The sequence below is a fragment of the Nelumbo lutea genome, chromosome 1, assembly GCF_056320005.1.
Source record: "Nelumbo lutea isolate HS-2025 chromosome 1, American lotus-T2T, whole genome shotgun sequence".
Lineage (NCBI taxonomy): Eukaryota > Viridiplantae > Streptophyta > Magnoliopsida > Proteales > Nelumbonaceae > Nelumbo > Nelumbo lutea.
This window is the reverse complement of record NC_142684.1, coordinates 196,503,547-196,527,294: the sequence shown is the minus strand read 5'-3', so window position 1 is coordinate 196,527,294 and position 23,748 is coordinate 196,503,547. Positions and strand designations below refer to the sequence as shown.

The window sequence follows — 23,748 nt, the reverse complement described above, 5'->3', positions numbered from 1 at the left end:
CATGGGCCAACTCAAGGGAGGTGGAGCTGTCACAGACCTGAAGTGACCCACTACATTAGCATGCCACGTCGCATGGGCCATGCAATGGTCCACTAAGCCACCGAAGCTCCTTATGCCAAGCTTGCGTTTCAAGTAGAAATTATTTGAACAAAAAGAGATTTACTAATTACTAGTTATCTTGTTTATTTCTGTTCCTATTTTCCTTTTATCTTTTTGTTATTTCTGTTCCTGTTTTTCCGCTAGTTTTTCTCTGAGGATTTGTACCCAACCGACTATATAAGGTTGGCTTCTTATCAATAAAGGCATGAGTTCTATCCAATCAACTGTGTAGGAGGAAGGGTAGCCTCGAACTGACCCACGAGTTTTTCTCTATCTCGCCAAAATAGGGAAGAAGAAGTTCACTCCTCCATCGCCAATTGCTGGCTTGGGGAAAACAACCCAGGTTGAACGACCCGTCACACGCCCAATCACCCGAGCCCGTGACGCTTGAACTGCAGCGGGTTCAACTATGATATATGAAAAACATCTGACCAATCAATCAACTGGAATCATAAGCATAGTAGCAAATCAAGTGTTATTTATCAAAATTCATGGGTGGATTATGATTGCTCAAAATTCTTTTCATATCACATCTTTTCGGCATCATACATTTTTTCCCTCTAGATACTCGTCTCCAATTGCATCTTTTGCGTCGGTTGCGTTGTGGCGATATGATTAACTAATGAGCCGAGTCACCGGGGGAGAAGCTAAAAGGGAACTCATTATCTCTCTCAGGACTCACCATGGAGCCACGACAATGCCTACGCAGGTGCATTTCAACAAGAAGACAAAGCCGGTAATCCCAGAGTTTCACTCAAGAAGGATTAGGTTTGGGTTGTTGATCTTGGCTTGCGTGATCACATCCGATCACTTGCACTGAAAGTTCTACCAGTGAGTGAGCTCATCTCATATGCCTACTCAGTTGTAATTTTTGCAGTATCAGGTGGTGAGTCCAAGCCCACAGTGTCAGACTTCACGACGATGTTCGACCACTTTTGCATTCATACCAGAGGGAAGGCTATGATTCAACATCTGGCTCCAAAACTACCTCTCAGCTTTGTTTGATGAGCAAAAAAGCCTGATAAAATAAATTAGAAAAATGTAATTTGGGCATTTAGAAAGCTTTAAATAGCCAAATGTTAATCTTTTTAGAAGTTAATTAATAGAACGCTAATGGAGGGGGGGTCTTTGTCTAACGGCCAAAGTTCAAGGGGATTTCTGTCATTGATCCCATAGTATAGGGGGGTCAATATAATTTATACAAAAAATCATATATATATATATATATATATATATATATATATATATATAAAGTGTGAATGCAATGTAAAACTTTTTTTGGGACTAAAATTATCCTCTACTTTTTTGTTTGAGAAAGGGTATAAAAGTCATTTTAATGTATCTTTAAGGGCTACTGAAATGTCAATAATTGTGTATATAGTCAATCTCTAATGGTAAGAGTTGAAAATGTAATTTCAATTATTACTTCCCACCTCATTTAATCCTCTCTCATTAAACCTTATACTTCAATTATTAATTCACAATTTTCTTATTAAATTAGATTTGTGTCAATAATTTTAACAATATAAACCCATATATTTAAAAATGACTAAAAAAACAAAACCATTTTTAATCCAAGTGGTGGCTAAGCAATTCAACCTTCGAATCAAATTGATTAATCTACGAAGTCATAGTTAGGTAATAGAGTTTGTAAAATAGAAATAAATATAGAAAGTTAAAAAAAAATGTAGAAAAAATTAGACACATTTATGATATTTTTATTAATCAAATTAAAAAAATAAGTGCAATAAACAATAATTATTTTTATTGGTAATGAAAATGAAATATATAATTTAAAACTAACCAAACATGACATTATTTTACTGTTTGGCAAAGATCAATAGTTCAAATTTTGTGTCAAACATGTTAACCTTTAATGTCATAAATAAATAATAAAAATTAATAAAATATAAAAATAAAAATACATTAATTTTGTCAAAAAAACATTTATCATATTAAACAAAACGTGATATATTAGAATTATTTTTACACACAAAAATACAAAAATGTTAAAGAAAAAACTGAACACATCTATAATTCTATATTTAAACTACTACTTTTCACCCCCATTAAATTCCCTATATTTAAATCTTACATTTTTTGATAAATGAACAAAAGGAGATACTCCAAAAAGATTAAATATTACAAAAAAAAAGAAGAATCTAGCGAGTCAAGTAAGCCTATCAATGATACTTGAAACTTAATAACTTGATCCAATTATCACATATTTGGATAAGGTGCTTATGCAATCAGATTTGGATTTGCAATCCCTATCCGATTAATAATAAAAACAAAAAAAAATACATAAAGTTTATAGAAAATTTTGAATACATTATTACTATCATTAACATCATTTGGAATTACCACGTGCAAAGTACATGCATAGTTACTAGCATTATATATAAAAGTGTGGATGAAGAGTGAAAGTTATTTTGGACTAAAATTGCCTACTATTTCTTTGTTTGAGAATGGGAATAAAAGTCATTTTATTATAGTTTTAATGCTGATTTTAATGGTATGTAAGGGTTTAAAATGTAACTTCAATGAATACTTTCCACTTCATTTAATCCTCTCTCATTAGGTTTTATACTTAAGCTATTAGCTTACATTTTCTTTTATTAAATCCTATATTTAAGTTATTTTCACTAATAAATGCTAATAATTATATATGTGTCAATATTTTTAACAATATAAACCCACCCATATATTTTAAAGCTGACTCAAAAACAAAACTATTATTTATCAAAGTGGTGGCTAACCAATTCAACCATCCAAACCAAATTGGTGAACCCATGAAAGCATATTTAGGTAATAATTTTTTTACAAATAGAAATAAATATATAAAATTGCAAAAAATATAGAAAAAAACTAGACACATTTATAATATTTTTATTAATCAAATTAAAAATAAGTGTAATGAACAAGAATTATTTTTATTGATAATGAAAACTAATAAAAAATGAATTTTTTTTACTGTTTGGAAAAGATCAATAGTTCAACTTTTGGGTCAAAATGTAGTAACATTTAATGTCATAAATAAATAATAAAAATTAATAAAATATAAAAATACAAAAATGAAAAAAAATACATACTTTTTTGCAAAAAAAATTAAGCACATATATAATTCTATATTTACATTACTATTAAAAATATAGATAAGATTATGGAACTTTATTTTGACTAAAACACTCAATTTTAAATACAGTCCATATTTAACTGTAAGGTTTAAATTGTAAATTGAACTACTACTTTTCACCTCATTCAATTCCTTTTATTTAAATCTAACATTTTTCTTTTTTGATAAATAAACAAAAAAAAAGATAGAGCAAAAAGATAAAACATTATAAAAAGAATAATCTAGCCAAGTATGTAAGATTGTCAATGATACTTGAAACTTCACAACTCGATCTGATTATCAGATATTTGGATGAGGTGTTTATGTAATCAGATTTGGATTTTGCAATCTGCATCCAATTAATAGTAAAATAAAAAAAATAAAAACAAAATACATACTTATAAAATTTTTTAGAAATATTATTACTATCATTATCATCATATAGAATTGCCACATGCTTTGTACACACTTAGTAGTGATATAAAAATGGCTATAAACCACACAACACCCCTTACCCTTAGTTTTCCGTTACCATTATATTTTCACACCCTAATAGATTCCATTTGAAAATTATCGCATGAATGTAAATAGTTTTATTTTCTAAAAGAAAAATGACCAGCACGTCAAAAACAATAAAGGAATTCAAGATAATAGCAAGAAAACAAACAGAGCAAGTACGTTAACAATCCCGTGGAGGGAAAAAGGGTAGACCCTCCTGAATGGGTTTTAAAATATTACTTTAAATACCACCTCTGTATTTTGTAGTATCAATTGTCTGATTGTCTCCAAAGCTGTTAATTAACAAAGAAATGTAATGTTCCCCATGGCAGGTGATTTAATAAGGGCCCCCACTTCTACTCTACGGCCATATGCCATACTCTTTACCCCAGTAGAGTTATCCTCTGCACTATTTTACTGGGTTAAGAAACCTCAACTGACCTTTGGGTCCAGTTGGGTTGATAAGGCCACCCCTCCTGTTTGTCACCTCTAAGTTTCGGTTACAAGCTAACCACCTTTCTTTTTCACAAGAAATAACTTGGATCATCTGATGCATTGAAGTTGTGTTTAGTTGTAGTACAATTTTCATTTGTACTGGTGTAAATGTATGCAACTAAGAAAGGATTGGGTGTAAATTTAGATATATTTTTTCTTTAGATTTGACATTGTCTTATTTATTTGCAAGAAGTACAACAGAGTAAAATGAAGTGACATCCACTTTAAATGAAAGAGATGAAAGTAGAAGGAGGCCGGGTTATAAGGTATAATGCAAGATAATATGGTCACCACTTTATATGAAAAAGAATTGAGGGAGGAGGAATGTGGTATAAACTTTGCATCGGTTTTTTTATATAAATTTGCATTGCATGTGAATAAAAGAAGGCAAAAACAAATTTTATGTCAGGTAAAAATGTAAATCATGATTTGGGTGCAAATCCTGATTTAATTTTTCTTTCAAATTTCACCTTTTTTAATCGCAGTGTAAATGAAGTGAAGCAGAACAAAGTAAACCTTAAAACAAAATTAAACCAGAATTTGCATTCCTTACATTTGCACTCTCATACATTTATACTAATATAAATAAAATTGCACTAAAACCAAAAACAGCCTTAATATCATTTAGGGGCACTCTTTTTTTGGATTTTGAGAGGGGTGAAAGTTGGTCAATGGGATTTTGGTTCCCATTGACCAAGAATCCCATGTTCATTTTTCAAATTAACGTAGGGATTAGAGAAATTTTATTTTCCTAGGTATCTCATCTACTAGGTGGGTAAATAACTTTCCCACCTAGGAGGAAGTTGCTAGCACTTGAATAGGACAAAATGCCTTTTTTAATAATGAAATTTTATAATTAAAATGATTATTACCTTATGTACCTGAGAAATAAAACAACATGAATAAATGCACTTATTCGGGTAAGCGTTTTCCAGAAAAAAACTTATCCAAGTAAAATAACTTACCGAAAAACGAATGGGGCCTTAGAGGTATAAATAACTTGATTTCAATCCCATATTGCATATAATGAGGCTTGAATGCTAGAGGACGGGGTATTTGGTGATACGCCCTAATCCCCCCATAGGGGTCGTGGTTTCAATCTTGTTAGACCTAGATATGTTGTAAGTGGAGGTCATCAAAGTTAAAATTGATCATGCAATGTGTGGTTGCATTGGCTTCCCAATCCTTACATCACTGTTTTTAAAACCGGATCGGACCGGATGCTTAAATCGGACAAATCGGGAACCGGTCACCGACTAATTTCGTTTTTCTCCAAAATCGCTTTTTCCCCTAGAACTGTTGATTTTGGTCAACAAACTACTGAATCGGATGATTAATCATTTGAACCGTTCAAATGGTTCTAACCGTTTTTCAAATTTTTTAATTTTTTTTGTCAGAATAGGCCTAACCGTTCGGATCAAACGGTCACCGGACCCCTGACCAGTTCGTTTTTAACAACCATGCATTACATGCACCCCACAGCATATGTAAACGTGTATTGGGAATATCTCCCGTACTCGTCATCCGAGGCAATGTTCCCAATGCACAATTGATCATACTATGTGAAGAGCCGATTGTACAGGAGATGTTCATAAATCGGGTCTGGGGCTGGACCCATGGACCCACTTTCTATCGGGTCCTTAAATAAATGAATCCAATTCTCTCTGAGTCTCAGGAGTCATGTCCAACATTTGTGGACCTAGACCCCACTAGCCAGGCCACCACCCTTGTTGGCCTCAGCAGTTATTAAGGTCGGGAAGTGGTTCAGTTTACGTAAGTAGGCTCGGTAGGCCAGTAGGCTGACTGGCTGACCATAATTGTGTACGGGTGAGGCGTTGAGCAGCTAAACCACCACCAATCATAAATGCCGAAGCCAAGGGATTGGAATATTGGCACACTCCAATCCCAATGCACGACTTAACCAGCGTAGACGCTACGGGAATTACTGACGTCAATCAATGGTCCCACGGTTGCCCTTATTGATTAAGGTAGATTGTAGCGCAAGCTGTGCTATTGATTTGTTGTGGGCCTTGTGGCCCCGTCAAGACGAAGACGTCACTTCATCAAAATAAGCCATTTGTAATTGTTTGCGGAACTGCTTTGATTCATTAAAGTATTAATGAATGGGAGATGGAGCCTGGCAAAATACCTTCCACCAGCCACCAAATAGTTCGAGTCCTGTTTGGTTTGCGTAATACATTTTTTTTTTAATCCCGTAGACATGTCAATGCATCAAATCTTTCATGAATACAGGTAAAAAGAAAGGAGTAATTGACCCTGCAACCCATTAACCAATCTAGATAAAGATAGTAGGGGTACATGTCCGGCGGGATGCGGGGTTTATGGTCAATCCAGGCCCCATGTTAAGATTTGTGACTAAGGCCCAAGTTTAACGTCAAGCCCGATTTTATTATAAGTTGATGTATTTGGATTGGGTTTGTAAATGGGGTGATCAATAAATTTGCTCTAAAATGTATGTATACATATGTATAAATGGCTGAATTCGAGCTAATTATGGGTTTTGCTTGGGCCTATTCCGAAAAATAAAAATATCTGAATTCTTGGACTTGAACCTACTTAGATGATCGAAAATCCAAATCTAATATGTATAAAATTTCGGGCTCGGTCAATTTGGGCTCAGGTTGGGCCCACCCAAGTTGTACTCCTAAAAAATACTAACATGTTTAGCAATATAATTGATGGTGTAAGATTTGGTTGCTCCCTATTGGATGGCAGTTTGAACGCCTGTCTGCTTATGTGATCAGTCGAACTGCAAGGAAATACTATCAGAGGAATCGGGGTGCTTTATCCGGTGTGGATAATCCGATGCTTAAGTTAGCAAAGAGTGTAGTACTGGTTGATCTTACAACTTATGTTAGTATATTCTCCACAGTAATTGCTGAAAACCAAGTATACCTAAACTATGCATTTCCAACAGGCCAGACAGTAACAATTATGGGCCCAAGGGCTATTTGCTGCTATCAACCATGCCCTATTAACATGACCAGTAGGATTGGTGTAGTTTGCATTTAGCCCAGTTAGGTGAGAAAGCACAGGCGCAGGCATCCCATGAATGAATTGGCCTTCCAAGCTCTCTACCTCTTTTACTCTTTTTACCAACTATGAAACATATAAATGCCTCATTTATTATGTTTTCCCCCAAATAAACAACCACTCCCACCCTTCTCCATTTACCCTTTTCCTGTTAACATGCTTCAACGCTGTCTTCTTTGTCTCTCCCCACTTACAACTTACAAACCCACAACAGAGAATCCAAGAAATTCCAGTTAAAGCACCATGGGCCCCGGCCCATTGGCCCTACCAAACCCAGTACCAGCAAATTCTTTACAGAATCTAAGCCATTTCTTACATTAATAGACAAGGAAGCGACACTGGAATGACCAAAATCTCCTTGTATCCCTACGTGTTTCCCTGTTTCCCAGTTTCATAGGTCACGTCACATCCGGCCTTTTCCGTTTTTGTCCCTTGCTAAAAAATAAACGAATAAAACTGTCAAGGAGATGAATCATGAATGAAACAGCCATTTCAATTTTCATAGAAACAAGTCAAGGAACAGGGACGCTGCTTGTGAACGCCGATATCTCCGAGACTTATCCGGCAGAATTTCGCGTCCCGACACAGAGCTCCGTGCCCGAAACACGGCTCTTACCCTACAGGACAAACAAGCTTCTGCTCTTTAACCAAATGACGGTCTCGTCCTCCATCTGTTTGAATTTTTTTAAAAAAGCGATGGCTGCAATATATGGGATTCTAGGAAATACATAAGGGTTTAATCATCAAGTGAAATTTAAGAGAGACGTTCGGATACCCCAATATCGTCACCATTAATTCAAATTTTCGGATTGTTGTAACATCGGGCGCTTTTATCTGTAAATATAAAAAATCCAAGTTCACTTCCTCTCTCTGTCTGTCTGTCTCTCTTTCTCTCTCTCTGTCACCGTTCTTCTCACCTTCAATGCTGCTTTGCGTTCACCGAAATCTGCGCCGTTCACTTGGAGAAGTAATACTTTACATTTACCAGATTTAGGGCTATCAGATTAACTTTCAGAGCTTCAGAAGCAAAAACCGAAGTATCTTCTGACCGAAAAAGATGTTATTTTAGAGAGTAAGGAATACATAGCTACTTGCTGTGGTTTCTTCGCCTGAACTGAGAGTCTGCGCACCGGTTGGCATTGGGAGAAAAGATGGACGAGGAAATGGAGGATATCCTTGAATTTGTGGTTGTCGAAATCGATCTTGATTACGAGTTTGATGCTTCTCGGTACTTCGATTTTAGTCGGGATGAAACGCTTGAGGAGACCCGGCAAGCAGAGCTGTGGTTCGAAACTGCTGGGAGTTATCCACCATCTCGTAATGTTTTCTCCATTCTTTCTCTTTCTGCAAATGTGGTTTTTTCTTCGTTTTTCCTTTTCTTTTTTCTGCCATTATTCGAATAGTTTAGAGTGCTTCTGATGATGAGTTAACGTGACGCTTTGATTTTATTAAATGTTTGTTTTTGCTACTATTCGATTATTTTGAGTGTTATATGCGAAGTTTATCTATTTTCTTCAACGCGTATAAGTTGCTTACGTGCAAGGTTTTCCTTTTGGATGAGAAGTTTAGCTAATCTTGGAGAACGCAGTTTATTTGTACCTAACTACAGAAAACTCACCATTCCTCCTTGGCCATAGACTATTGCTATCTTCAAAATAATTTTTTTATTAGTTTTTGTAATTTATTGGATATAAAAATAAGTATCATTGGAATCTTGTTTCTTTTGTTTTAATTTCTGAGTCAGTTTTTGTTTTATACACTAGTTAGGGTTCATCAGTCTCGTTTGTTTCAGCTAGCTGCTCATTTAAGCTAGCTGGTCGGGAAATTGTCTGGTTCTAAACATACATCTTGCTTTTCCATAAACTAGTGTGTTAGACCTGCCGAATGTACATGCTGTTGGGTTTCTTAAGCAGAAACTTTAGAACATGGAAAGATAATCCCCCCCCCCCCCCCTGGGAAGAGACTAGCGAAGCCCAGTTGAGCACTCATATGGTCTCAATATACCATGTACCATCATTCGTAATCTTGTTATGTCTGATGTACCATCCATAGTAATTCTCTTGTTTTCTCTTTCAGATGCTCAGATTTTTTTCCACCTAGTTTGTTGTACATTTTTTTCTCATTCTCTCATTCTCTGGTTTCAGCTTTTATAGCAAAGTTGAATTTGACTGAGGATATCCTTGCGGAGAATGTAAACACCTCTCCAAAGTCTAAGCTGGAGGGAAATACAAATACTGTGACTAGTGGCTCAAATATTGGTACAGGTTCAGAATTTTATGAATGTAGTGAAGATACTACAGGTATTTATACTGTTAATATTGTATTTTTTTCTTGATAAATGTATTACTACTACTATTGTTATTACTGTCTTTAAACTTTTCAACTTTTAACCAGTTCAATCCAGATACCTTTTATTGAACTCCACCTGTGGAAATTGTTCTCTCATTGTCTTATTGAACCATAACTGAAGTGGTAGTTTCAGTGAATTTGCCATTGTGGTGTTGTGTTTATTTGCTATGGTATGTGCTCTATTATCGTTGGAGAATTTTGTAAAATCTATAAATAACTCTACTACCTTTCCATATTGTTTTTCTGTCTTGAGATAATGATTAAGAATTTGTTAAGTCATTTGAGTTTGAGGAGGTTCAACTGAAAACCAACTATTATAACTAACCTTACCTGAAAAAAGTTTGAAAAAAAAAGCAATAAAAAAATGAGAAGAAAGGTTAAGAAGTGTGCATTGCTCCGATGAAAAAGCATGGTCTACCTCCATCTTCATGGTATATATGTAGGGATCACATGTCACAATGAAGAGAACCTCTTCTTCAGAGAGCAACAATTTTGGTATACTTGCAAAGAACATAAGATTAAGGGATTTAATTGAAGTGCTATATAGTGAAGCTGGTGTTTGCATAACAGCATAGTTCAACCACTTAATAATAAGTTTGTGGGATCCCAACGATACTCATGCAGCTAGCTCATGAGCCTTTGCTCTGTAACAATGTAAGTTTGAATACACCTGAAGGTTTGGAAACTTTATAACGAAAAACTACTGGGGTTGTTTCTAAGGTGAATGTACCTATGATTTTTATCCAAGTTTAAATTCAATTACTTGGTAGTTTTATATTTCCATGTTTCGTTGCCAGATCATGAATGCATGAATAGGGGAGTTGTCATCAACTTGCCAATTGGGGATTCACAAAATGCTCAAGATGAACAACAAGGTTTAACCATGGGTTCTCTCTCTCTCTCTCTCTCACTCACACACACTCACACACACAATTCCTTGATTCGATGGGATTAATTTTGCATGAGGTTTTTCTGTTTATAATAACATGATAGAATATTTTTTGCACATTCTTCATTTCATTATTAAGGTCTTCATTATGATGATAAGATCAATTGTCACCCTAGGCATTTCTGCTATAGCACACCCAATTTTAGAATTGCATGTTTTTAGCGTTCTTGTCTGGGTTTTACTTTTTAAGAGATATATCTCATTTATGGTCAGAATGTTCTCATCCATATTTTAAGAAATTTATCATGTCTTTTTTCCCTCTGCATGTGAATAAGTAAATTCATGTTGCTTTTGGTCCACATTCTTTTCTTTGTAGGATTGTCATTTTTTGATCACATGGCTAAAGATATTTCAAAAGCAAAAACGAAACCTCCTCTCAAGACTGCCTTACCCAGGGCCTCAACTTTGATGAAACCTACAGCAAGTCATCTGGCCAAGCAAAATCAACCACGAGAAGTTGGTGGTAGCCGATTTTTTAAAAGGTTTCTGTTTCTTTTTAATTCATTGAGTGCATCGTAATTACCCATAACTCATATTTTAGCATTTGAGCTGACTAGATTTGTTGAGTTAGTTTTTCAATTCTAACTTTCTGCAGTAATTGGTTAGTCTTGCATTTATACAAGGAGTCTTATGAAGGTCATTGTGCTTTCTGAGTCTCCTCAATATTTTGAAATCTTTGCTTTGAAGATGGATGATATTTTCCCCTAATATTCTTGCCTCAAAGCCTGTTTCTTCATCTCATTTTGTTACTTTCTTTCTTTCATTCCTTTGTTTTTAGGTCTTCAAAGCCTATGGTTAAATATAGTGATAAAAGCTTAGAGAATTATTCTGTGATTGAAAGTCAAGCTGCAAAAAGACAAAAACTTGAGGGAGGTCATTTAAACAAGGTAGGCTACTCTTTATATGTCCACCTCTGATTGGTTGTTGTTGTTGTTACTCCATCTTTTCTCTTTCTTTCTCAAACATGACTTAATTTTCGTTTAATGGCTGATTTTTCTTATGCTGCATCTTTATATGGATTGGATTATTATTTTTGTTTTTTTTCTTTTTTTAAGAATATCACTTTTCAGTTATTAAAGGCAGAGTCACAAATGTTGCGATGCATGAAAGTCTAGATTCTTGAGATCTTTTATGTATGAAGCTGGAAATATTCATTTAATTTTTATTTGCATTTTCGATCACAAGTTCATCATCTGAAATGGATTCATAAATACATGTAAAATCATTTTATAGTTTCAAGAGATGAATTCATTGTAAAATTTTATAGTTTTAACAACATTTTAGATGCTGATTTTTTACATTAAGTTCTAAGGAAAATAACCTGATTTTCTGGCATACGACTTCCAATCACTCACCAAACCTTGTTATAATGTTGCTTAATTTGCAGATGATTATATAATTCTAGATTTAGACATGTTTTTGACTAATTGGAACTATGTTGCATACTTGCATTTCTCTTGGAACATTAAGGGTTAGTTTAAGATAGACAGAAGATTTTGTATATTCTTATTTTCTAATTTGGACCTTATGAGAGTTGAAGATTTGGTAAAGAGCTTTTTTGTACTGGCTTCTTGTTCCAATCAGTAGAGCAGTGGGCGAAGAGGAGAGGTGGAGAAGGGAAGGGGAGAAGAGAGAAAGAGATTGAGAGAAAACTCAAACTCATACCGGTAGCACCAGTATTTTTATTATATATACTAGGGCGACCGTACAACTTAAAAGAGGAAGAAAAAGACCAAAATGCCCCTTGTTGCATACACCAAATATTACATCACTTCTGAATACTTAATTTTTCTTTGATCCACACCTTTTTTTATCAGAAACACAGAAATGATTTCATTAATAAAAAGAAAGCATGGATACAAGAGGTTGTGAAAAAAAAAGAAAGAACACAGCTATAGAAAAGCTGACCCAACCCAGTAATTACAATTGAGCCCAATACATGAGTTCTTTGTACCCCTTGCTTAGCTAGACCATCTTCCAAGCTGTTGGCAGCTCTCCTCACCCACTTAACTTGGATTGTCATGTCCTTTGATAGCCATTTAAGTCGCCTGTATTCATTCCTCAAATGCCATGCCATCCCCTCCCCCTCCTTCAGCCATTTCACAACATTGAGTCACCCTCAATGATTAGTCTATCATTACCCAGCACTTTTGCCTTCTCAATCCCATATACTGCAGCCAATAGTTTTGCTCTTGACATCACCTTGTTCAGAAGGTCCCGAGTATAAGGCTATGATGTTTCCTTCCTCATCCCTAATGACGCCCCCCCCCCCCAATGCCTGAGGGACCTGGATTACCCAGACAACTCCCATAAAAAAATCAGTTTCTTCCAGCCACATATTGGGGGTGATCACTTCTCAACAGATTTCCGTCTTCTAGATGATGAGGCAGCAATAACATCCTAGGCCCTATAAAAGTCTTCAACCTTAAAATCTGAAAAAAGTTTCGAACTTTTTGCCCAGTGTGCCACTCTTAGAGTTATGATTTCTACCAAGGCTTCCTTGATTCTTTCTCTTTCTTCAAATATTCTTGAGTTTCTTTCCTCCCAAACTGTCTATAGCACCACTGCTCTAGTACATCTCCCCAAGATCCTGCCCCTCCTTTTAGTGCAGCTAAAAACAGAAGGGCAAAAAAATCTTTCCAGGTTGCCAGGAGAAGACCATCTACATCCAAAAAGGAATAAAATCAATTCCAAATAAAGCTAACAAGAGGACAAAATATTAGGAGATGAAAGGTAGTCTCACCACTTAACTTACATAGTACAGACCAGCTGGGGGACAAACACCAAGTTGGTCTTTTTCTTTGAAGCAAGTCAAAGGTATTAATACGACCAAGAAACACTTCCCAACAGAAAGCACTGATTTTTGGGGGAATGGGAAAGCACCAAGCTTCCTTTACTAGGAAAGAAGGAGAAGGGGAGGTGGCTACCAAAGAATTGACGAAAGATTTAGAAGAAAACAATCCATCAGGATTAAGGCCCCAAACCCTGGAGTCCAAGCCACCTACTCCCATACACATTGAATTCAACAAGCCTAACAACTCAGATACACTAGTTTTTTTTTTTTTTTTTTATTGGAAGACACACTAGGAATTTCAGATTCTCTATGGTTCCTGTTAAAGCCAAAGGTCTACACCATATTTCATGCTTTTAAGGTTCTTTTCTAATTGCACGTCATTTATCAAGAATATATATTTGCATGTTGCATAGGATGGATTGGTGCTATACTGTAGGAGTATGTTATAATCAGCTATTTATTTTGCAAAGCAGATCACTGAAATCAAGCAACAAACTAATTTAATACACAAGGCACCTAAAAAGGTGAGTAATCTGTCCCTACAAAAAGTATTTTAAATGTTTGATCCATATACTTCCATGTCTTGCATTTTCTACAGTTTGTACTTCAGGGTATCTTGCTGCAATAAAGTGTTTATAGCTCAGTTAATGTTTTTTATTTGACAAATTTCTGGATAGTCTGTCATCCAGGATGGGCTTTCTGATTGCAATGTGACACATGGTAGACTGAAGCTCACTATTCCACGAGAGCCTGAGCTTGAAACAGCTCAGAGGGCACAAAGGATAAGGTATTTTTCTTTTTTTTTTCTTTTTTTTCTTTTAACATTGACTTGGTGTGCAAAACATGACTTTTTTAACAAATGCTTGGAACTTGCTTTCCTGTTTACATTTCAGGCGCAAAAACAGTACAATGTTGGGAGAAAATGTGAAGCCAATGGAACATACATTTAAAGCACGCCCTTTGAACAGAAAGGTTGGTGCTTAATGAGCATGCTGAGATTTTCTGGGTTTTTAAGGCTTTTTTGTGATATATTTTCTTTTTGGTCATTGCAGATTCTTGAGGCTCCTTCCTTATTGTCCCATCAAAAGAGCATGCCACATTTACCTGAGTTTCAAGTAATTGAGATAGATAGTTGAAATTTGTTTCTTTATTTCTTCATTTTAGCTGAGTTTCTAACTTTTTCCCATTGCCACGTTTCTTTTAGGAGTTTCATTTAAAGACATCAGAAAGGGCAGCTCGATTTTCTTCTGCTGCTTCATCCTCACTTCCTTTCAACAAATCTACTAAGGTAGAGCACTAGATTTATTTTTATACAACATTAGTCAATGTATGGATAGAATATTCTTATGTCATGTAGAGTACTTTTTGTTTTTTTGTTTTCCTTTCAATTGGATACTTTAAAATATATGAGTAAATAATGGTCACTTTAAAACAATAAAATGCTTTATTACAATTTCCACTGTTGATAATGCATTGTCTATAATATGTCTATTAATACAGTTCCTCCTGATTGTTGCATAAGGTAGAGCACTGGATTTATTTTTATAGAACATTAGTCAATGTATGGATAGAATATTCTTATGTCATGTAGAGTACTTTTTGTTTTTTTGTTTTCCTTTCAATTGGATATTTTAAAATATATGAGTAAATAATGGTCACTTTAAAACAATAAAATGCTTTATTACAATTTCCACTGTTGATAATGCATTGTCTATAATATGTCTATTAATACAGTTCCTCCTGATTGTTGGAAGCTAATAGGTTTTTCATTGTAGGTGTTGCATAAGCTTAACACTTGTTCCATCATGCAAAATGATACCACTGACTCTAAAAGGTAGGAGAATCTGATTCTTATCTTTTTGCACCTCAACGTTAAATAGTGAAATATGCTGTCCAGTGTCATCCCATAATGATCATGTTCATGAATGATTTCTCTGTATCTTTCATAGTGGCAGAATACACAATGTCTAAGTTACTTTCTCTACTGGCTCTTGAAGGCCTTTGTCTGAAGATATAAAGTTTATTTTTGTATTTAAAGTCCAATTGTTAAATCCTTTAACAAAAATTTTACTATATAGTCTGGTTGTTGAAGTTAGTGAGATATCATTCTTCCTTTAGTGGAAAGAGGTCATTGCTGATATGGATATAACTCATATTTCCTTATGTTTTTGTAATTAGTTATTAATTCCTTTATTGGTATTAGAATTTGAAGATATAAAGCTTGATTAATTTGAAAAGACCAAGTATCTTTTTGTATTGCCATTTAATTCATGCACTAAACTTACCAGTTCTGTTGATGTTGCCAGACCGGTTCCTGTGGGTGCCCCCAAAGAGGAACATGAATTGATGATCAATTTTAAAGCTCGACCTCTTAATAAGAAGGTAGGATCAAAAGTAGTATCTGAACCTTATTTTTTGATATATAATGCTAATGGTCACCAATCTGAAATTAATATTATATTTGAACACAGATATTTTCAAGTAAAGGAGAAATGGGTATCTTTAGGAATAATAAGAGGGAGACTACAGTACCCATGGTAATCTGAGGAATGCATATTTGATTCTTATTGTGTTATTCATTTTTCATTGGAATATATAGAGATGTTCTCTTTTTTCATTCATATTACAATTTTCACTTCTTTACAGGAATTCAATTTTTCAACCACCAAGAGGTTTCAGCATCATCCCCCAATTGAACTATTTAGTAAGGTGGAATTTAAACTGTAAAATTCAAATCTGCTGCAATCATTGTTTTTATTATACCTTACCTCATACAAATAGTAAGCACTTTTTTGGTATTGTAAATTGAATTGTAGCAACCTGAATTTGTGGCTTGTTTGCCTTGGAATCATTTGTGGATGTCCATCCTGCATATGTTTTGGCTGACTTGTCCTTTTATTGGCATGAATTAAGCTGTCCCTGGCATCTGAGTTGCAACAGAATACTGTAGCGCAGCAGAAGTTACCTCAGTTTACTTCATTACCAACCAAGGTTTTCGTTAATAAACAGTTCAATGGATTCTGTAAATGCATAATCACTATGAATTTTCATATTTTTACATCATATTTACATGAATGCCTGTTATTTGATGTAAGGGCTCAAAAGAGAACAGACTGGAATCTTTCCAGAAAGAATATGGGGTAAGCTAGTGTAACAGTTCCCATAAGTTGTCAATATGTATGCCACTTTTTATAGTCTTTTGGGTTTCTTAAAACAAGTTTTCCTGCTTTGTCTTTTATCCTTGGTCAACTTGTTTCATTCTTGCAAATACCAATTTGTAGGTGTCACATGTAAGCAAAGAGAAATCACAGTGGTTGGTGGGAAAGCAGATTCAGTTTGGAGCTAGCAGGGAGATATCTGAAATTGGGCTTCAATCCAACATGAGCAGGTATACCAATCCTGTCAATATAGAGAACTGAGATTTTTTTCCTCTTGTATGCGTGTTGTATCAAGTATCCACAAATCTGTTGCATGGATTTAGTTTCAATGAACCCTTCTGGTTTGTTGGCTAAAGGAAAGAAGAATGTTGTGGTTTGCTCCTTGTATTGAGGGATTTCATGGTACAACATAATTAAGATCTTTGAGATCCTTGTCCAAAGAAGTAAAAGAAATATATGTTTACAAAGATTGTATGGTTGCAGGTGATTCAATAATTACTTTTATGTTGAGAAGTGTTTTACTCCATTCTAGTGAACAATGAATTTGATAGACTTTCCAACTAATCTAAGTTTCAGTTGCAGCTCCCAATTATCTCTCATGCTTGGTTGTTTTCATATAATATTTTTTATTTTAACATACTTCTCTTTTATGTTTGGTATATTATCTGCTAACAGAAGTTCCCTCACTCTCCTTTACACGGTTTCACCTTTAGTGCTACTAGTAGGTATTATGATACAACTGCAAATATATCATTGTTATGTTGTCTCTAGTCTTAATTAATTTCAATATGCTTACACTGAAAATAATTAGCAAGTCTGTTCCTAAATCTGGAGGTGGAGAGAAAACCTAAGCACATGCCTATATTTCAATCACCTACAGACCTTACTAACTCAAAAGGAAAATGATTTTATATTCTTTAATTTTATTTCCTTTGATATGGTCCATAGGGGTTTTCACGTCCTGAATACCTTGAGAAGTTTTTTCGTGCTCCTTTATTGTTTGAATATCATTTTTGCTTGGTTAGATTAGATATAGATATATATGCAAAAGAATTCAAGAGCAAACAGTATATACTCTAATACTCAAGATTGTTGGCAAAAATAGTGGCTACTAAGTTTGTAAGTAACATTTTGATTACTAATTTGAACCTGTTTGGCTAATTCTGTGACATTTTAACAATCATCTTAGAGAACTATGAAAATAGTAGAGTGACATACTATGTGGCTAATTAGCCTGATATATTGATATCTTGTACCAGTGTGCTAGGTATGTGCATAGGTGGTATCTGGATATCAGTTATAATAGTATCCAATACAACACTGGATACTGTGTAGACACTTCCACAGTATATTTTGTAGCATTAACTTCCATATGATATGTAAAATGGTTTGTTCTAATAAATCATACTATAAAAATCTATATTAAAAGTTTAACCAAGTTTGGCAAGAAACAAGTGTTAAGAAATGACACGTTGCTTCAAAAGTTAAATACTTAAATATTAAAGTATGATATAAACACCTTGAATCAGGTACTTGTATATACCCATATTTTGTTTTCTTTCTTTGCATCTATCTTCTTTTTCTTTCCTTATTTTTTTTTTTCATTCGGTGGCTTCAAGTGGCTTGTTGGTAAAAATAACCTGTTCTTTATTGTACTTTTGTATGTGATTAAAAGAATGTATCTAAGGTGCAGTTTTATATTACATGGAGAGAGATTTTACTTGACAACCCAGTTTTTTCATCAATGCAATCTTACCCGTATGACAGTGTTTGTTTGTCTGTCTGCCAACTGATGCTCCTAATCCTTTTGGATATCCATTCTATGAGATTGATTCATAATATTTTCAGGACAACCTGGATGAGGCATATGTTCTCAACAGTTGCAACTTGCAATATCACTAGGCAATCATTACTAATGTAAATAGAAACTAACTAATACTGGGAATTACCAGATTATCAATATTGTAGATAGGAAATCATGGTAATGTATTTATCTATGTTCTCAAAACTTGTTTGTAAAATACACATATTTGGTCCCACTGTGCCTAAACCTACCCTTTTCACCCTAAGAAAAGGCATAGATAGTTTTAAGAGATAAATAAGATGTACAATGTAAGGCTTGTGGCCATAGTTTAATTAGTTGATAATGGCGCTTTGTCCATCTTGGAAGCCAGAAAGAAATAGTGTACAATATCATTGATTGTGAAGGAAATATGTGGAAAGGAGTCAGGCATGTAGGGACCTAGAAGCATTCCAGGCATTATGATGGTAAATGATGATAATTTCTCATCGTTTCCAACATTTAATGAACTTAGTCAACTACTGAAAACAGTATGATAATTTGTTAACACATTTAAACTCCTATCACTGGTTATTTGATTAGTGATTCCTAACAATGATTTGACACACCATCAGTTGTTCATTGACTAATCGGGAACATAAATGTTGAAAAAGCAGCAGCATTTGCTAAAGATATCTGTACATACTGTTTTCTGTTTCCTTGGTATGACTTGACACTAACACAAATTTGAGTTGTAAATAGGGTGAATGTCGGGGGCTATTTTTTGTATCAACCACCAAAATGTCTTGGATGGAAAGATAGAGAGCATGCACACCAAATATTTAGGGACATACCCCAGAAAGAATACATGGGGATCCAACGCCAGTGGACAAAAGAACAACTTAGACCCTATGCATGAATTTATACCAGTACAAAACCTGGTCTGGAGGTTACTGCCTTTCCCTCTGGTTCAACAACTCAGCAGTCATCTGTGCAGGTCAATGGATCAATCCATTATGTCATCACTATAAAAACATGAAAAAATTAAAATAATGCCAAAACTGTGTTGAGCAGATCATATGATTCAATGGTTCAACTGTCTGGATTGTAATAACTAATAATAGAAATTGACTTTAACCAAATTTATAACCAGGTTACTGGTTTGACTGGCCAAGTCAATAATGGGTCAATGGTTCAACAATGATGCATATTTGTGTTCCTCCAGAACATGACAATCTGTTTTGATTTGATCCATGATTTTATATGTATGCAGTAGTAACCATGTTTGAATTTAATATTTATGGGAAAATAAACTTAGTTGATAATTTATCAAAATAAATAAATAAACTAAGTTGATAGCCCCCTTCCCTTTCAATGATGTTATTGTTGATCCTGAATTAGTGCTTGGCCTTGGAATTGTCACAGGAGTTTGGGCATCCGGTGAGGGTAAAGAAGACACTTTCTTAAATGATATCCTGCAACAGACCAGGTTTCAGAGTTTAAGCTTTTTCCATGCATACCAGTGGATATTGACGTGTTCCTGGTTTTAACAATGTGGAGGTTTTCCTGTTGTCTGTTATAGGGGCCTTGATGGTTTTTTGTTTAACTGGGCTTCACATTGAATTTTTGTTCTCCTGACTTCCCAAGTTTCATACAGGTGCAGAATCTCTCAGTAGTTTCTTTCCATTTTGATGCTATAGCAGTTCAAGGAGGAAATACTAGAGGCATTGTTCATTCAGAAATCAATAAAATGAAAAGGGCTAGATTTGTACAGCTGACATGGCCTCAAGTCTTTGAACCACAGTATTTTTTTTTCTTTTCTTTTAACGTATCTTACAACATAACTGTAAAATGTCAGAGAAACCACATGTAATGGTAACCCTTGATGTATAGCTCATCTTTCTGTATCATGAAGTTTCAATATCAACAAAGGTCTTAAATTGCAGTCTTTTACCAGAATAGTATAACTGATAATGCATAAAACTCAAGAACTACACTTGAATATCAAATTATAAAACCTTATCATGCGTGCCCAGTTGCACCCTTCGCAGCAAGGATGACTTGGGGGAGTAATCAACCATGCTTGTGCAATCCTTCAAACAATGAGTTCCACTTCTTTGGTTAAAAAGAAGGAACCTACCATTCTTAATAAAAGGGGTGTCCAGTAGAATTATGTGTGTTAGACTATCAGTTTATGGCTCAAAATTTGGCAGAATATACATGAAACCCATATTCATGAATCATGATAAGTATTACATGACTTTGTCCTCTCAATACAATCACACACAGAACATACTCCATCATAATGTAATTTTGTCCTAGACTTTTGCCTCTCCATTGAAATCTTTGTTTGCCACCACCTGCTTGGTGATTGAAGAAACAAAGGATAGAGGACTCTGCTTGGTCCAGCGCCTTATGTCGTAGGCCCTTTTGGAGGGCTTCTTCTCTTTTCCATAAGCTTTACCAGTGTAATTCCTCTTCTTTGTTATGGCGATGGCAAGGTCATTGGGAAATAAAGAGTGCCAAACAAAGGCATGGAGAAGAGTGGAGATGAACAACACAGACACCATTGTTGAAGACATGAATGATAGAGTAAGTGCAAGGCCCTTGCTCAGGAGACCGGGAACCTGCTCTGCATACTTGATAGTTGCCAATGATGCGGTTGTCATGGGGAAGGTATAAGACCACCAAGCCACCGAAAACCTGAAAATTTTAACAGTAAATTAATTAGGCATATTTTCTATCCTCAAATAAGTAGAGATAGAACCCTTATATGGGAAAAAAAAAAAAAAACAGAAGCTTACCTGAAACCCCAGAAGAAATTGAGCCGTACCACAAGAGAAACATAGAGAAACAATGCAATGAAGTAGCAAGTCCTTGACAATCCATCAAACTCACCATATATAGTCTCCCATGCGATGCTTGCTGCTGAAGGAGCTGCTATAAACATGGAATAAACTGGGTGTAGTTCCTTGGGCAATGCCTCGCTTGTTGGCAGCCTCTGATACAATGTCACAAAAACCACAAGGTAATGTGAGAAGCCTACAGCCCACAAGAACTTTGCAGGTTCCTGCCACCCAACCTTGGAGGCCAAGATTGCACCAACGAAGTTCCCGACCACTGATAGATGCGAAGATGGATTTGCTACTTTGCAGAGACGCCTCTTGCCTCCTGATAGCCACTGGCCATAGATCTTGAGTTCGAGAAGGAATATGGGTGCCATGAAGGCACACCATATGGCGGGGTGCAGTCGTCCAGGTGCTAATCTGGGTGGTGCACCAATGGCAAGAAACATGCATACAATCCAAGGGGCGAAGAAGAAATTGATACGGACTGGGTGGAAGTATTCCCTCCGGACAGCTTCAAAGTAGAATGCGCACTTGAGCGCATATGTGATGGAGACAGAGAGGAGGGCAGCAAGGGCCAGGAGCCAGAGGAAGAGGTTGATGAGTGGAGTAATGTGCAGGAATTTTGTAGCTGGGCTTGTTGCCAGGTTGCGCCACAGGATTGCTTGACTACTCAGGCCAAGACAGATACCGAAACAGCCGATTGGGAACCGGAGGAGGAAAGGCCATTTCTCATCTTTGGGGAGGAGAATGTCTTCATAGTCCTGCACAAAGATTGCTTTCAGTTGCTACCATGGTTGCCTATCTGATTATTGTAAGGTTTTACTGTTCCATACTAATTATAATTTCTCTAGTTTTAAAGGGCTCACTGGTTCCAGGAAAAAAACACAAATCCAAGTCACAGAGTTTCAGCTAAACGAACAACTGGAGTGAGGGATTAAAAGACATGAGAAGAATCTTTGTTTCAAAATTCAAACAGATGTTTCAGGACCCACATCTGCTGGGTCTGGTGGGCCTAAGGCAATCGGGAGAAAGATTAAGCCTGATTGAATAATCATAACCATCTGATCCATGGACTCTTAACAAATTTAATGTTTATACCATCACCAATTTTAATCATAACCATCTGATCCATGGACTCTAACCAATTCCATGTTTATACCATCACCAATTTTAAGATACAAAACATTAGCTAAAAGAAGACCAGGAGTGAGGGAGCTACAGAGAGTCTGATCTTTTATGCAAAGAAGATAGACTAATGTCGTTCAATTACCTTGACTTGGTCGAGTTCAGGCCCTCTCAGGGCAGCAAAATATCTCCCCGCAGGAACGCTTCTGTTTACAGACTCATCAAGGCCTACTGATATGTCAGGTTTCTGAAAATCCGTCTCACCTTCTTTTCTCAAAGGCAACATCGAATTTTGCTTGTGAATAGCTGATTTTGTCCTGAAGATATTGAAGTCTCCTTTCTTTCCATCCCCACCAACTCTAGTATCTGAAGCGAAACCTCCAAAGCTTCGACCACTCCTTGCAAGCACTCGCCTATCATCCTTAAGCGCAGCGAACCCCGTCTCTAGCGAGACCTGTCGACTGAAACTCTTCTGAGGCCTCCATGGCTCCCGGAATTTAATGGGCTGGTTTAATCGCTTCCCGACCTTGTGGCCTATCCTTGTAATTTCCTCATTACCTTCTTGTTTTTCTTCAGGAAATACTTGATGAACATCTATGACACGGTCCCCATTATAAGAGCTCGGAGAACTTGATCTCTTGGCCATTTTTTTCTTCTTACTAACCTTCTAACACGAAGGAAAAGAAGACAAAAGTTTCTTACAGTCTCTTATATAGCTGCATGTATGTGTGATATTTATTCCCGTGTTTGTGTGTGTGTTATTTTCCATAGAAAAAGAATCACGAGAAGGAAGATTTGCTTCTTTTGGGGGGGGGGGGGTTGGTTGGTAGACTTATTTTCTTTCTGTAAAGGAGGGTCTGTTTGAGGAGCATCTCGTGAACAAGTTGAAATGTTTGTGGTGTACAAGGCTAGAAGTTGTTGTATTAGTTCTTGGGTTGAACCCAACTTGAATTTCACGGGTGCAGTTTGATGATATATATATATATATTTTTACATACTAGTAATTAAACACGTGAGATATTTTCCTTCATATTAATTACTTGAATTTTACAGATAGAAATTGAAAATTAACAAAAGTAACAATATGATTTAAAATAAATTTAAATATTTGTAGTAATGCGTGCATGTATTGCAATTGGAAATTTTAAATTACAATAACAATTATTATTATTATTATTATTATTAAATTTGATATTCCATTTGTCATAAATAGAAATAATTTTTATTTTAACAATTATTTTATTTAATATGACGAATATATACATTAGAAATATTCTCAAGTGTTTTTGACAAAATTTTATACTTTTTCATTTTTTGTGTTCTATCTTTTTTTTTTTAAATATTTGTTATTCAATTATGACATCATGATTTTCCTTAAAATGTTGGATCATTGACCCACCATCTAGATAAGAAAATAACTTTGCTTTCAGATCAATTTTAAATTATATATTTTATCTACATTATATAAATAATTTTTACTTAT

General features: G+C 35.3%; 2 protein-coding genes across 8 annotated transcripts; one reads left to right on the top strand and one right to left on the bottom strand.

Moving 5' to 3' along the window:
• The first annotated feature begins 7,741 nt into the window (after positions 1-7,741).
• Positions 7,742-20,250, top strand: LOC148880191 (Cell cycle regulated microtubule associated protein). 7 transcript variants are annotated; one of them, XM_088962013.1, is made up of 19 exons: positions 7,814-8,578; positions 9,406-9,561; positions 10,408-10,485; positions 10,876-11,041; positions 11,338-11,446; positions 13,827-13,877; positions 14,031-14,140; positions 14,247-14,325; positions 14,406-14,468; positions 14,558-14,641; positions 15,129-15,187; positions 15,660-15,735; positions 15,825-15,890; positions 16,000-16,062; positions 16,267-16,344; positions 16,449-16,493; positions 16,635-16,741; positions 19,717-19,762; positions 19,948-20,068. In XM_088962013.1, exons 1-18 carry the CDS (start codon positions 8,413-8,415, stop codon positions 19,733-19,735), a joined length of 1,575 nt encoding a protein of 524 aa, XP_088818139.1. In that variant the 5' UTR covers positions 7,814-8,412; the 3' UTR covers positions 19,736-19,762; positions 19,948-20,068. The 7 variants fall into 7 exon arrangements, 5 of the variants coding, with proteins under 5 accessions (XP_088818140.1, XP_088818138.1, XP_088818139.1 ...); XR_016104490.1 differs by having other exon boundaries at positions 7,742-8,578; positions 14,043-14,140; positions 16,459-16,493; positions 19,717-20,250; XM_088962014.1 differs by having other exon boundaries at positions 7,742-8,578; positions 14,043-14,140; positions 19,717-20,250.
• A 246-nt stretch (positions 20,251-20,496) lies between these two features.
• OZS1 (C4-dicarboxylate transporter/malic acid transport protein) lies at positions 20,497-23,003 on the bottom strand. Its single transcript, XM_088962011.1, has 3 exons — positions 22,411-23,003; positions 21,096-21,901; positions 20,497-20,994 (listed from the first exon to the last, which is right to left on the bottom strand). The coding sequence occupies exons 1-3, from the start codon at positions 22,909-22,911 to the stop codon at positions 20,610-20,612; spliced, it is 1,692 nt and encodes a 563-aa protein (XP_088818137.1). The 5' UTR covers positions 22,912-23,003; the 3' UTR covers positions 20,497-20,609.
• Between the last annotated feature and the right edge of the window lie 745 nt (positions 23,004-23,748).

What these genes read in the sequence shown, in the direction of transcription:
- LOC148880191 (XM_088962012.1), top strand. Translation starts at nt 8,413, where the DNA reads ATGGACGAGGAAATGGAGGATATCCTTGAATTTGTGGTTGTCGAAATC. An exon ending in TGGGAGTTATCCACCATCTC is followed by an intron (nt 8,579 to 9,405) that starts GTAATGTTTTCT and finishes CTCTGGTTTCAG; the next exon opens with CTTTTATAGCAAAGTTGAAT. An exon ending in TTACTTCATTACCAACCAAG is followed by an intron (nt 16,345 to 16,448) that starts GTTTTCGTTAAT and finishes ATTTGATGTAAG; the next exon opens with GGCTCAAAAGAGAACAGACT.
- OZS1 (XM_088962011.1), bottom strand. Translation starts at nt 22,911, where the DNA reads ATGGCCAAGAGATCAAGTTCTCCGAGCTCTTATAATGGGGACCGTGTC. An exon ending in CTGAACTCGACCAAGTCAAG is followed by an intron (nt 21,902 to 22,410) that starts GTAATTGAACGA and finishes ATCTTTGTGCAG; the next exon opens with GACTATGAAGACATTCTCCT. An exon ending in AATTTCTTCTGGGGTTTCAG is followed by an intron (nt 20,995 to 21,095) that starts GTAAGCTTCTGT and finishes TAAAATTTTCAG; the next exon opens with GTTTTCGGTGGCTTGGTGGT.